Source organism: Tursiops truncatus, chromosome 6 (genome assembly GCF_011762595.2).
Source record: "Tursiops truncatus isolate mTurTru1 chromosome 6, mTurTru1.mat.Y, whole genome shotgun sequence".
In the NCBI taxonomy this organism is placed as follows: domain Eukaryota; kingdom Metazoa; phylum Chordata; class Mammalia; order Artiodactyla; family Delphinidae; genus Tursiops; species Tursiops truncatus.
Genome location: NC_047039.1, coordinates 12,793,173 through 12,805,746, shown reverse-complemented (window position 1 = coordinate 12,805,746; position 12,574 = coordinate 12,793,173). Strand labels below are relative to the sequence as shown.

Genomic DNA, 12,574 nt, shown 5'->3' with positions numbered 1-12,574 from the left:
TTGCTTTCTGGTTCTGCGCAGTGTGCTTGCCCTCTCTCATCCTCTACAGAATTACCAACAAACAGACAGATATTTTTTAAAAATTTTAAGTCCATCTCCCTCATGCAGGGATGTGTGGATTATTCAGTGAACGATTCTACCATTCTCAAAAAGTTAAAAATCCTTGAGAGATGCTAAAAAAAACTTTCAGCCAATGGGCACAATGAGGTTGTAAGACATTCAATCAAGTTAGTAAGAAGTAAAAGAAAAATTGTCTCAAGTTTTTTAAATACCAGAGTTCGCCACTGGGACGCGGAAATAAGTTCGCGTTTGAAATTATATTAGGTCTTAACTTTTAAAATTTCCATCTCAAGATTAACACCAATAAAAATTCTGACCGGCTGCTCTCCCAGAACCTTTGTCTCTCTTCCCAACTCCCTACCCCACCCGTTGCTCCTGCCGCCACCATCCCTGTCTCCCCGCTCTCCTGTTTCTATTGCTTAAGTCAGCAGAATAATACCTTTGCAACTCAGGCAAACCTTTTTTCTTAGCAAGACAATTTCAAAAAGCCCTATACATGCTAGTTATCTGAAGACCTTCTAACTAGACTCCTCTTTGACATCACCAGCATGTCAACCTAACCCAAATCTGTGTGCGATTCTAAGTACAATTTAATTACAAGAGAGCACTCTCAGGACGTGGCAATCTATTTAGCTTGAGAAGGAATGATTCTAAGGAGGCCGAGTAAGTTTGCAAAATTGCTCAGCTGAATTCAGCTGCTTTCCATGGGGACTTTCTCTGGAGGAAAAGAAAAACAGATAAAAATGTAAGCCTGGTGCCAGTGTAATACAATGTGGGGAATCAACTCAGGGAAGGAAATGATACTCCAAGAAAAATGCAGAGAAACTTTAGGACCCAATCTTCCATTTTCCAACAGTAACATATTTAAGTATAAGCTCTAACTTTAACACCCAGAAAAGATGTAGCAGACACTTGGCTGTCAGACTATAATAGTGAAGGAATAAAAATTATAGGAGTGGACTGTATTCACCCCATCTGAGCTCTTCGTAAAATTTCTCTTGGTTAGCCAAAGCTAATTCTTTCTTTCTTTCTTTCTTTCTTTCTTTCTTTCTTTCTTTCTTTCTATTTTAAAAAGAAAGGTCTCATCAAGATGTCCTAGTTATTCTTTATTTCATTTCTTAAATGACATTCCGTCCTCAAGCCAGCAATAGTAACATAAGCAAAGGGAAATGGAGAGTAGAAGACATTCATGAACCCACATTCCCCAAACAATCGCTCTGGGATCAGGATGTGGGGAGGTGACATGAAGAACCGGGTCCCTGAATTACTCAGATAATAAGCTCAAACCTCCCTTCCTTTGCTATAGAGACAAAGCCTGAGTGACCAACTTCAGGTTCAGCTACTTTCGTGAAAAGGCTTTTTAGGGTTATTTTCTATCAAGCCATTCTCCAAGTCTGAAAGTATTTTTAAAAACTGAACAAGACGAAAAAATAGGAAAAGATGGGAAACAAAGAAAGAGAAGAGGCAACTGAATTTGGCACTAGGTTAAGGCTGTGTCCCTAACTACCACGGGGAGGCTCAGAAGTACTCTTTTTTTCCTAATGAATGAAAATGAAAGCTCTTCGTTTGGCTTGGTTTGACATATTTTATTCTGGTCCTTATTTGGAGAACCTTTTACCTGAAATACTCTCAGTTTGCTTACAGGCCTCTTCCACCCTCCCTGTCTCCTCGTGGGGGTCTTCGGAGAGGGAAAGAGAAAAAAAGCAAGCCAGTTGGGGATGGGAGGTGGGAAATACGAGAAATTTTCTCCCAATCCTGAATCTTACCTGCACTTTTCAGAAAGGGATCAAGATGGGGGATATGCAAAGGAAAAAAGCCCCAGCCCCGGACACAGGGTGTCCAGTCAGCCAAACTCCTGCTCGAGACCAGCCAGTGTGCCCTTTCCCCTCCAAAATCGTTTTTAAAATTCAACCCTCAACTTTCAAAAATCTGTCTCTAATTTCAAACTCAAATAAGCGCACAGCATGGTGGCTTTTGTTTTGTTTTCTTCTCCCCAACTCCTCCCTGCGATTGCATAACAAAAGTGTCTAAATTCACACCATCTGGCCGATAAAGACACTGGCCTCACTGCCCGGCTGGCCCATCTGATTAGGGCCCCGTCTAGCCTGCGCCTTGTGGCGAAAAGTCACAGCTGTGGGGTTTGCTCGCGCTCAATACAACTCTGTTATTAGCCAGCTGTAGGCCTTGAGACGACTTCTGTTCAAATTATAATATCTTTTAACCCTCTGAGCATTGAGGGCACAGGGGTGGCTGGCAGCCACATAACAACTAGACTTCTCCTTGCTAATAAACGGCAAAATGAACTAAAGCAGGGAAGAGGGGAGAGGAGACCATTGGGGAAAGGAGAGAAAAGTTGTACCTAAAAGAGATTTATTTTGTTGCCGCCTAAAAGCTAAACACCAGTTTATGAGCTTTTTTTTTTTTTTTTTTACTAAAGATTACAGAACACAAAACCATTCAGGAAAATTCCCAGGTATGCCCAAGAACACCTTGCAAATGAAACTAAGTGTGTGCAGTACCCACTGAGAAACAGAGCATCTGATTCATCCCTTAATCACTGACTGTGATGACTGACTCTTAAAATGTGAGAGAAGGAACTTTTTTCCCTGAAAAAAGTCAACCAGCTCTGACTGACAGATTGAATGGGAACTTCCCTTTTAGATGCATCCAATACTTGCATCACCCCAGCTCATCCCCCAAAACACACACACACACACACACACACACACACACACTACAGACACAGTACCCATCCCATGGATCATTTATTTACCCACAGTTAATATTTGTTTTAAATTCTAGTTTGGGAAGAAAATAGCAGAGCGTCTTCCCACATCTCAAATGCAGAAAAGTTACAGTACATTAAATTTTTATATTGTATTACTAATGCAGACTAAACTAGAGGCTTTAAAAATTGATGCTGCTACTTAAACAGCATAAAATGAGGAGGATTTGATTGGGCTTAAAAAATAAAAATGTCAGCCTTAACTACAGCTGGATAGGGCATGCAAGTATTATTTAAAGTGATAGGTATAATTCGTCAGACAATGGGCCAGATTTACGTTTTGTTTTGTTTTCTTTTAAGAAGATAATCTCTCCAAACAAAGACATTTAAAAGTAGAAAGAAAAATTAAAAAAAAAACCTGCTTTTCACTTAGCCAACCAAATAAAAGTGTTCTATTTAACCTAGGTACTACATGCAAGTTCATCTTGGAATTGTATTTTCTTTCTGAATGTACTTATCAAGGGGCCCTGGGATAACGGTGTAGCCATTTGCTTACCCCATTGTCCCACACCTCACCCAGCTACTCAGGAGAGGAAGCCTCGAGTCCCCTCAGCTGAGGCCACTGGCAGAGTTGAACTTTGCAGTTGGCAAAGTTTGTTTTTCTAATACTTGGTCAAAACCAAAACAAACATGTCTGATTGTTATGGTTTCTTCCTGACTGCATGAGGAGGGAGACGGGGCTGCCGGGAGCTGCCCATAAAACAGTCCAAACTAAATCAGACTGCCTGCAATTACCCAAAGTCTGGAGTTGGAAGACATTCACTGAAGCAACAGTGGAGTAAGGAAGAATTGAGGCTTTCTCTCCAATCAGAGATTTTGGAGGAAGAAAAACGTGCATGGAATAGCATTTAAATTTTTATAATAAAATAACCACCTCTTCCCAGAGTTTCCTTTCTATAGCTTTTCTCCTTTGCTGTGGGATTCCCCCATAACCAGCACGTATCAGACACTCAATAAACATTTATTGAAAGAATGAATAAATGTACGGGTTAATTTTTTTTTTTTAATTTTCTTCTGCTCCAGCAGAAGAAAGGACTCGAAATGGATTGGTCTCAGAAGAGAAGATGGGAAAAGGTGCAGGAATTCGACTTAGACTGCACCTTTCACAACTTGGCCCTCAGAATCCAGCTGTTGCTCCAGACCTCGTACCTCCCCGGTTGGGGTCCTCTCCCCCACTTCCTCCCATCCACAGGTGGTGAACCCGACTGGTCTTTCTAGCCGGTAGTTCCTCCTGACCTAAGAAACTCCCGTGGCTCGGGAAATCTAGGAAAAGCAACTTCCCTGGAGGAAGAAAACGCTTCTGCGGCACAGACAGGTGCCTCAGCTGGGGGGCAAGGGGTAGCGCCCCCAAAGCGGGCCGTTCCATCCCCTGCGGTGGTCGCCCGCCCAGACTGCCAGTCGTTCCAGGACCTTGACTTGGTAACTCCACAAGTGGCCCCTCCTGTGCATCTACCCCTAGCGGGTCGGACCGGCGGGCCTAGGACCGCGACCGACTCAGGGAAAGCCCCCGATCCCAAACTTGACCCGCGGCTGCCCAGCCCCTCCCCGCGCTGCCGCCGACCGCTGGACAGCGAACCTTCCACGGAGCACAGGAAACTCCTGAGACGCCTGGGGGTGGAATCCTGAGCGGTTCTGGGTTTCCTGTTCGACTCCCAACCGATTTGCTCTTAGAATCTGTCTTTTAAGGAGGCAAGCCCGAGCGAGGCCGCCCGCTCCGCGCGCCAGCGCTCGCGAAGGTCAGCGCCCGAGACGCATGCGAGCCAGCGCGCCGGGCGCAGCTCACCTGCCCCGCGCTCCGGCAAAGCCTGCAGGAAAACACGGCTCTTACCTGCACATCACTTCGTGTGTCAGGAGAACTCGGCACATTTCCGGATTCTTATTTTGTCCCTCGTAAGCTATGGGCTGCGAAGGAGGCGGGGGCAGGGTGGGGAGATACGAGGGAGTGGAGGGACAAAGAAAAGGGGACTTAAGAGCAAGCACAAAGTCAGGTTTCCTCTCTCTGCCCTCTACTTCCTCGGGAGCGCCCGCTGGCAGCACAGAACCTGAGCTGTGGCCTGGTTAACTCGAGCGAAATAGTAAGAGAAAAGTTTGCCCTGGTGAGGACTTATTTCTTGCAAAAGGGAATATCTGGGGGGGGGGACTGAATCTCCCAATAATTGTTTCCCCTCTTCATCCCTTTGCTCACCTACTCCCATCTCCAGAGTCTCCCCAGCCAGAAAGACAGGACAATTGGGGAGTGAGAGGGAACATTTATTTTTCCAGAGCAGACAAAGTGTGGGTTTCTGTGGAGGGGCTGTGAAGACTGACCCAGGAAATCGCGGAGGGTAGGGGGAGGTCAGAGACAGGCCAGAGGGGGGAGGGGGCAGGACGGAGGGCCCCACCCCCCACCCCCGCGAGAGGAGGGGACAGCCGGGCTCACCTGCTTGGTGACCGAGTCGATGAGCCTTACGTACAGGTCCTGCTCCGTGCGGACACCTGCCGGGGAGGCAGGAGGGCGCGAGGTGAGGGCCGCGGAGCCCCGCCCGGGCATCCCAAACCTGTCCCGCCGTGGGGCCCGGGCCCGAGCGCAGGCGGAGCCGTCCTGGGGGCAAACACCACCCGCCCGCCCCCGCCCCCGGCCCTGAGCGAGCCTCCCGCAGCCCTGCTCTCCCCAGGCCTGGAGCCCGCCTGCCGGTGACCGCGACAAGGTCAACTGCCTTCCTTGAAAAGAGGAAGAAGCGGGCGCCGCGGGCACTCAGGGCGCTCACCGTTGCTGTAGAGGAGCTGTAACTTGTAGTGGGTGCCATTGTTGGTCTTCTCGTTGCCTTGTTCCTGAAAAGACAGAGTCCCTTGCTTTCCAGACCCCGAAAAGGAGAGAGAGGCGGCTTCCCTAACCCACTTCCCACTGCCTTTCTCCCAGAGAGGCGGCTTCCCTAACCCACTTCCCACTGCCTTTCTCCCAGCTTTGAACAGCCCCCTGCCCAGGTCCGGGTCAAAGGGCAGGAGCATCTGCCACTGTCCAAGCTCCAAAACTTTCCAAGGCTGGCGGTCACTTGACCCTCTCCAACCGTCTGTCCCTCCCCCTTCAAAATGCCCTCAGAAGCGCGACTCCGGAGCTGGGGCCACCGGACACTATGTCCAGGCTGCCTTTAAACAGGCTCCACCCAACCTGTCGGGTTCTGCCCGTCCTGCAGAAAGGTGAAGGGACCTGTCACTTGGAAGAGCAGCATTTGGCCCTGTCCCACCAGGACCGCAGCCTTGGAGCCGCTAGCTCAGGGACCCAGGTCCGGGTTCAAGAAGAACCTTGGGCAGAGCCGGCTCCAAAGCTTGAACGGTGCAGCTGAAGAGACGGAGGCCCAGAGAGCAAGAGACTTTCCTTTCCTCCCACATCACCTTCGTTTGGGATAAAATCCAGCGCCCATACCGGGGCCTGGGCAGGGGCAGGCACTGCCTTGGGAACCAGAGTGGAAGAGAAGGCTGGGGGTGGAGGGGCAAGGCTGGGCTATGGGTTTCAACCTTGTACCTATGTAACCCACCCTGCCGCGCTGGCAGGTGCAAAATAATAATAATAATAAATAACCCGGAGAAGGGCACTGGCGGCTTTGAGTATACGTTTAAACTATGCTCTAGTTGGAAGGACTTTGCTCCGCCGTCAGTCCGTGCCCAGGCTCTGCTAATGATCCAGAAGCCGGGTGCGCAGAGCCACAAGCGCTGCTGCAGCGGGAGGTGCGGGCGGAGAGTTGCCGGCGGGAGAAGCTGCGGGGAAATCGACTGATTTAAGGGCTAGGGGTGAGAAGCCTCGATTTATCATCCCTGCTGATGTGAGCGGAAAAGTGTCGGGAGTGACAGATGGGATCTTTAGTGCTTTGCAAGGAGGTAGTTATTAGGCCGCGAGGGGAAGAGGGGGACCTCCGCTTACTTTGTCGTTCTCCACAAAGTCTACGAAGGCGGTGCGCTCTATCTCCACCGGCTGCCCCTGCCTGTCGTAGAGCGCCAGGACGAAGTGAAAGAAGTTGGATTTCCTCAAGTTGGAAGGAGGCTGTTTCTCAAAGTGGGCCCGGGACAGGGCTACTCCGCTGCGCACGAAGAGACACGGGGGACACCAGACACGGGGAAGGAGAGAAAGACACGAAGTTACCAACGCGCCCACGCAACATCTCAGAGGGTCAAGGGTCCATGTCCCGGTCCAGGCTTCTGAACCCCTCGGGCACTTTTTTCTATTAGGATTAAGAAGCAGGGACTCCTTAGAGGAGTCACAGTGGCCACGGGGGTCGGGTAGCAGGGCCCACGACTCTGGACTTTGCCACCGCCAGCCGTTCCAGCCTCCGGGCATCTCATGCCCAGTAGCTCAATGTCCGGCCTTTAGTGGAGACCAAGGAATCGCGACTGCAGGCCGAAGCCCGGAGGGTTCCCCGGAGACGGCGGCCCAAGTCTTGTCGTTGTGCTGCCCCAATCTTCTTCCTCTTCCCGCCGCCGACCGGGTCAGGATTCGGAGCTGGGCCCGAGGGGTAGGGGACTAAGCGCCTCGTTATTTTTGAACAAGTGACCCTTTTCCTTCATCTTCATTGGAGTGACCTGTCCTGGCACTACTGCCCACAACGCACCACCCCCCAAGCTATCTCGGAGAGGCGGTGGGAGAGAACCCCCTGGGGGCGGATGGGAAGCCCAGAGGCCAAGTCTCGGTCCTACAGGGAGAGGCCTCACCTCCTGCTTCCCTCGCTCTTCCGAAAAGTTGCGCCTGGGACAGTGGCAGGGCAGAATCCCCCTCGACCAGTACTAGTGATCGAGGACCACCGCGGGCGACATAATACTGAGGACCCCTGCCCTAGAAGCCGAAAAGTTGAGGCAGAGCGCGTCCTCGCCTGGGGCCGAGAGTCTCCCCGCTCTAGCCGCATCTCTGGGCGGCGCCGGACAAACGCGCTGACCGCGAAAGCCGTGTTGGAGGACCCGGCAGGCGCCCTGAAGCGTGTTGAGTATGTGCACACACCTCCCTGCCGACCTGTCGCGGCCGGGAACAAACTGGCCGCCAGATCACATTTAACGGGAGACTCGGGGTCCAGGCGAGCAAGCAGATGGACGGAGCTGCTCCGGGGCGCTGGGGTCGCGGGGCGTCCTGCCTCAGGACGCGAGCACTCTCCCTCTTTTGAAGGGTGTAAAATTTTGACTAGACTCCCCCAACGGACAGCCTGTTCCAACTTTAACAATTACTTGATCTGGGAAAGGAGGAAAGTAGGGGAGGTGTCTTTCAGGAGCTCGGCTAGGGAACTGCGCCGTGGAGACCGGTCTGCGGCGCTGCCTGGTTTCCCTCAGCCTGCAGCCCAGCGAGTCCCCAGACGGCCGCGGAAAGCCGCCGCCACGGCGTGCCATCTGCTGAAGGACACTGGCGCCCCCCGGGCTCGGGCAGGAGGGAGGGAGCCGCCGCCTGCCCCGGTCTCCTGAGCGATGCGACTTTTGCTTCCTCTCCTCCAAGGGTGGCGGCCCGGTTCGCTCTACCCGGGACACCTAGAGTCCTGGCCTGGAAAGGAGTAATTTCTCTGCGTGATGTCGGGACTGCGAGGGGCATGGCCAGGAGAGTGGATAGAGAGGCGTCAGCGCTGGGTAGAAGTCTTGGGGGTAAGGGGGCTGTCTCTCGCAGACAAGGTCGTGGAGATCACAAACCTCAGCGCAATAGTGGTGGTGAGGGAGGGGAAGCGGAATGTCTTCATGGGGTGGCAGCCTAGACAAGGCGTTTACTACGTCAGCAGGAGAATGCTCACAAACAAAGTCAACTTCAGGGACCAGCAAAACTAGAGGCTTGTGATCCCTGCGTTTGCGGTGCGTCTCCTTTCTTCCGTGACTCTTTCTACTGTTACTCCTTCGTCTTTTCTCTTTAGTCTCTTCTCTACCCTCAGCCCCGCCTCTGTGCATCTAGTCCACTGTTTTCTCTCTGCACCCGTACCCTCCAGCCTGCCCTCCTCCCAGGGCACCCGGCCGCTCTGCCTTCCCAGGCAGGCGCTCCGGCCTCTCCTGCTCCTCTAGCCACCATCTGGCCTTGGGCTCTCGGCCTCCAAGAATCGGCCGGCAAGATGCGGGAGGAGAGGCGCTCGTAAGCAGCTGGGCGAAACCCGGGAGTCGCCGGGAAGCCGGCTCTCCTCCAGCGGCCGCCGCTGCCGGCTCCGGTCCTCACGCTCTGCTCCTGGCTGGGCCCGCCTCGCAGAACTAGGGGCTGAGCTAAGAGGCATCAGATACTACTTTGTTATTTTTCCTCCCAAAGAGTAGTCTGTGGGGAAGGAGTGGGGCATACAGGCAGTTCAGAAACTCGAGTATTGGCTGCGGGATAAGTATTCCCCTAACTGCAGCGATCTGCCTGCCGGAGGGCGAGCCCTAGCGCGCGGGGCCAGGGCGACAGATGCGGGGGAGAGAGAGCGAGCGCGAGCAGCGAGGGGGGTGACACACACACACACAGAGAAAGACAGTGAGAGAGAGGGAGCGAACAAGCGAGAGATTGCGAGCATAATCATTGTGCAGCCGTCTCGTTACCTCTGCGCAGCGACATTGGCGTCCACCACGCCGACATTCCGGACCCAGGACCTGACCGAATCCATCTCGGCGCCCAGCGATTTCTCTTTCAGAGCTGGTCCTCTTCCTAAAGTATCTTGGATCCCAAACATTTAAAAAGTCTGATCTACTGTCGCTTTAAAAATGAGTTACAACGCTGTCCTCACTGTTCCCAACGTTGTCACCAAACCGTCTCCTCCAAAGCAATCCAGGAAAAGGGATCAAGTGCCGAAGTTTGAGTCTCTCTGGTGAAAAAAAAATTTAAAAAGATAACCCGTCCTTTGCTTCCACGCGTGAGGTGCGGACTGATGTAGTTAAAGTTTGGGTTATATCCTCCTCAAGTTCAGATCTGCCGCCTCAGGCCCTCCGCCCTAGGTCTCTCGCATCCTTCCAGTGGCAGCGCTGCCTCAAGAAAGTGATCACAATTTTGAAGCATCACCTGTTCTGGGAGAAACAGGAGGAGATTGATGGCTGCCTAATCTCTCCCCTTCCTCCTGGTCCCCCACCCCCCCCCCCCCCCGCTCCTCCCCACCGCTCCAATTTAGAAAAAAAAAAAATCCCCAACAGGATCAGTTGTGAAAGGAAGAGGAAGACCCGGAGCCGAAAGGAGGCGGTGGCTGCGAGCGCTGCGGAGCCGGGCTACAGCCGCTCGCCTGCCCCATGAATGGGTTACTACGGCCCGGGCCGCGGAAGGCGGAGCCGCGGCCCGATAAGGAGCCTCATTTGCATGGACGCTCGGGATTGGCCGGCGCTGGGCAGGCCCGGCCGACGTCCTCTGGCGGCGCGCGCCCCGCTCGGCGTTGCCTGGAGTCCGGGAGGTGAAAGGGGACAGAGAGCTGCGGGCCCTGGGTCCTAGCCCGAACCCCATGTGCGTGCGTGAGATGAGGGCCTGCAAATCCTGCACTGAAGCGGGGTAGCCCGGCCCTGCCGGCTGGTACGCGCCGGCTCAGTCTGGTCGCGGGAGCGGGAGGCTTCCATGGATCCTGCCTCTAAATGCAGATTTTTGTAGCCTGCGGGAGGCGTATTCATTCCCGGGGCTTGGGTTCTGTGTGCAGGTTTGTGAAGAAGCGGAGTGTGACCGCATGTACTTATGTTTGGTGCAAACGTTCCCGAGAGCAGCCCAGTTTCCCTGGACGGCTCTCCCAAGTCTCCTGGAGTTACTTGGTGACACTCAGGTTTTGTGTGCGGTTTACAAGTTGAGAGACAAGGATATATGAATGAAGGCGGGGGTGGGGACGAACAAGGCTCAAGTGCTATTCAAATAAACAGAGTGTCGGGGGAAACGGTCAAAGAGCTAAGGAAAATACGCCCGGGCGGACGCGAGCGGGAGTTGCACCCGTGCAGATGAGAGGTTGCTGACAGATCGTGGCAGGCTGAGTGCTAGAACTGCCCTGCCTTGTCCCGGGAGCCCCCTCCTGTCCCCAGTACCCCTACCCCCCGCCCAGTTCCCGAAACCCGGGGGAGCCAGCAGAGGAGCTGCTGGGAGGCAGCGGGGGAGTCGCGGAAACTTTGCCCAAGGCGCGCGGTCGCCGCGGTGCTGGCCGCGGGCTGATGATGGCCGGGAGACGGCTGCAGCTCCGCTAAACAGCTGAAACTCTAGGCGGCTTTTTAACTACGCCGTGCAGCTCGCAGTGCCTATTAAAACTCCTCCTGGCTGGGTGTTATTTTCTTGCTTCTCCTTTTGTATTCTGATCTGCGCATAGATCTGCTACTGAAATCTAGAACACCAGCGCGAAAACAGATTTGAAGACAATGAATGCAAATCTGTGCTCAAAGACCATCTGCCGTGGAGGAGACAAATCAGCTGTTCCGCAGTTCGAGCGACTGTGCCCGAGCCTCCCGGCCTCATTACCGAGAGGGCCTTGGCGAAAGCCTGGATTTCATTGAGGAGACTTTCCCCCCCACTTAGGACTCAAATTTGAGTGTGAATTGACTCCCGACCAGATCCCATAGGTGTGTAGGTGAGCGCTCACAAATGAACTGCGAGAATTTGCCGCTAGAGGACACAGCGCCTTGCAACTCGTTTGCCTGGGCGGACAGGAAGCTCGCACTTTCAGAAATGCTGCCCTCCTGAGAAAGGGACGGATCCGCGCCTACACTCTACCCCTGGGGCAAACCGCGACCTGACTGTGGGGACGGATAGCGCTCAGGAAGCGCATGTCTTTACTGCGGAGATTCTCTTGAAAACCGATGGGGAGGAGGAGAGGGTGCCCTGACCCTCTTTACACAAACCCGGATCCTGGGATTGGGGAGGTTGATGGTGGGGGTAGAGGGCGTAGAGACCGTGAAGTCCCCGCCTCTGGGTTGTGTAGACTGTGGCACCCCGACTCCAGGGCTCTGGATTGGCCTCATTGGACAAGAGGGGCAGAGGGAGCCATAAGGGCAACTGGGCATAAGAATATGGAACGCGACTGTTGTAAAAGCCAAGTAAAATAGTTGTCCAAAGAAGGAAGAAGGAGGGTGGGAGAAAAATTGGTAGGATGAAACTTACTACCTTGTTTCAGCTAGGCAATTCTCTATTGTATGCAGATTTTACCGGTAATTTCAGTCCCTGCAAAAACTAACCGCCCGGAGCCTTCTACCCCGGCCCCACTCTCTTTGTAAATCTCTCTGAACCTCAAGTAACCACCTACCCCCATCCTCATCCTCGGGCTGTGCCCGGCGGAGCCAATGGGCTCCTTGGTGGAGAGTGTTGAACAGCCCGTGAACCCCTCAAGACGTGTCGAGGAGCCCGACGATTTTTGTTTTTCAGGGGGCCTCTGACCTGCAGCATCTCGTACCAGGAGAGGTACGGGGCGCAGCCCCGAGGGGCCGCGAGGCAGCCGTGGGCCCGGGCCTGGCCCGGACCGTCTTCCCCTCGGGCCCGTGTTGGCTGGGGTTAAAGGGCAGACCCGGGGTCGAGGACACTGACTCTCCTCTCCCGCAACAGCTGCTACCCAAACTTATGCCCCTCAGGAAGCGAATGAATGGGTTCTTTCTCCCGGGTCCCTGCTGCCCGCCCTAGACCAGACCCACCGCACCCCACCTCCCAGAGAGGAGTTCAGAGGCCGTGGTGCTCTGTCGGGTGGCAGTTTAAAACACCGTGGCCCCGTAACTATGACCTGGGTGTAGCGGGGAGCCGCACTGCTCCTCGCGGGCTCGACTACCGCACTGGGCGATCGGGGCGAACGGCCGCCAAGATGCCGCGGGCCCTGTGGGCTTCGAGCCGCGGAC

The 12,574-nt window shown here is 53.8% G+C and overlaps 1 protein-coding gene across 4 annotated transcripts in view; it reads right to left on the bottom strand.

Annotated features, from left to right (window-relative positions):
• Nucleotides 1-9,878, bottom strand: part of EBF2 (EBF transcription factor 2) — a 193,320-nt gene extending 183,442 nt beyond the window's left edge. For 2 of the 4 annotated variants that reach the window (XM_073805828.1, XM_073805829.1), the window contains exons 1-5: nt 7,529-9,333; nt 6,744-6,900; nt 5,593-5,656; nt 5,265-5,320; nt 4,674-4,747 (exon numbers count right to left, since the gene is read on the bottom strand). In XM_073805828.1, coding sequence (XP_073661929.1) covers nt 4,674-4,747; nt 5,265-5,320; nt 5,593-5,656; nt 6,744-6,900; nt 7,529-7,719 — 542 coding nt within the window. In that variant the 5' untranslated portion in view covers nt 7,720-9,333. The other 2 variants (XM_073805827.1, XM_073805826.1) reach the window with 2 other exon arrangements.
• Nucleotides 9,879-12,574: the final 2,696 nt, after the last annotated feature.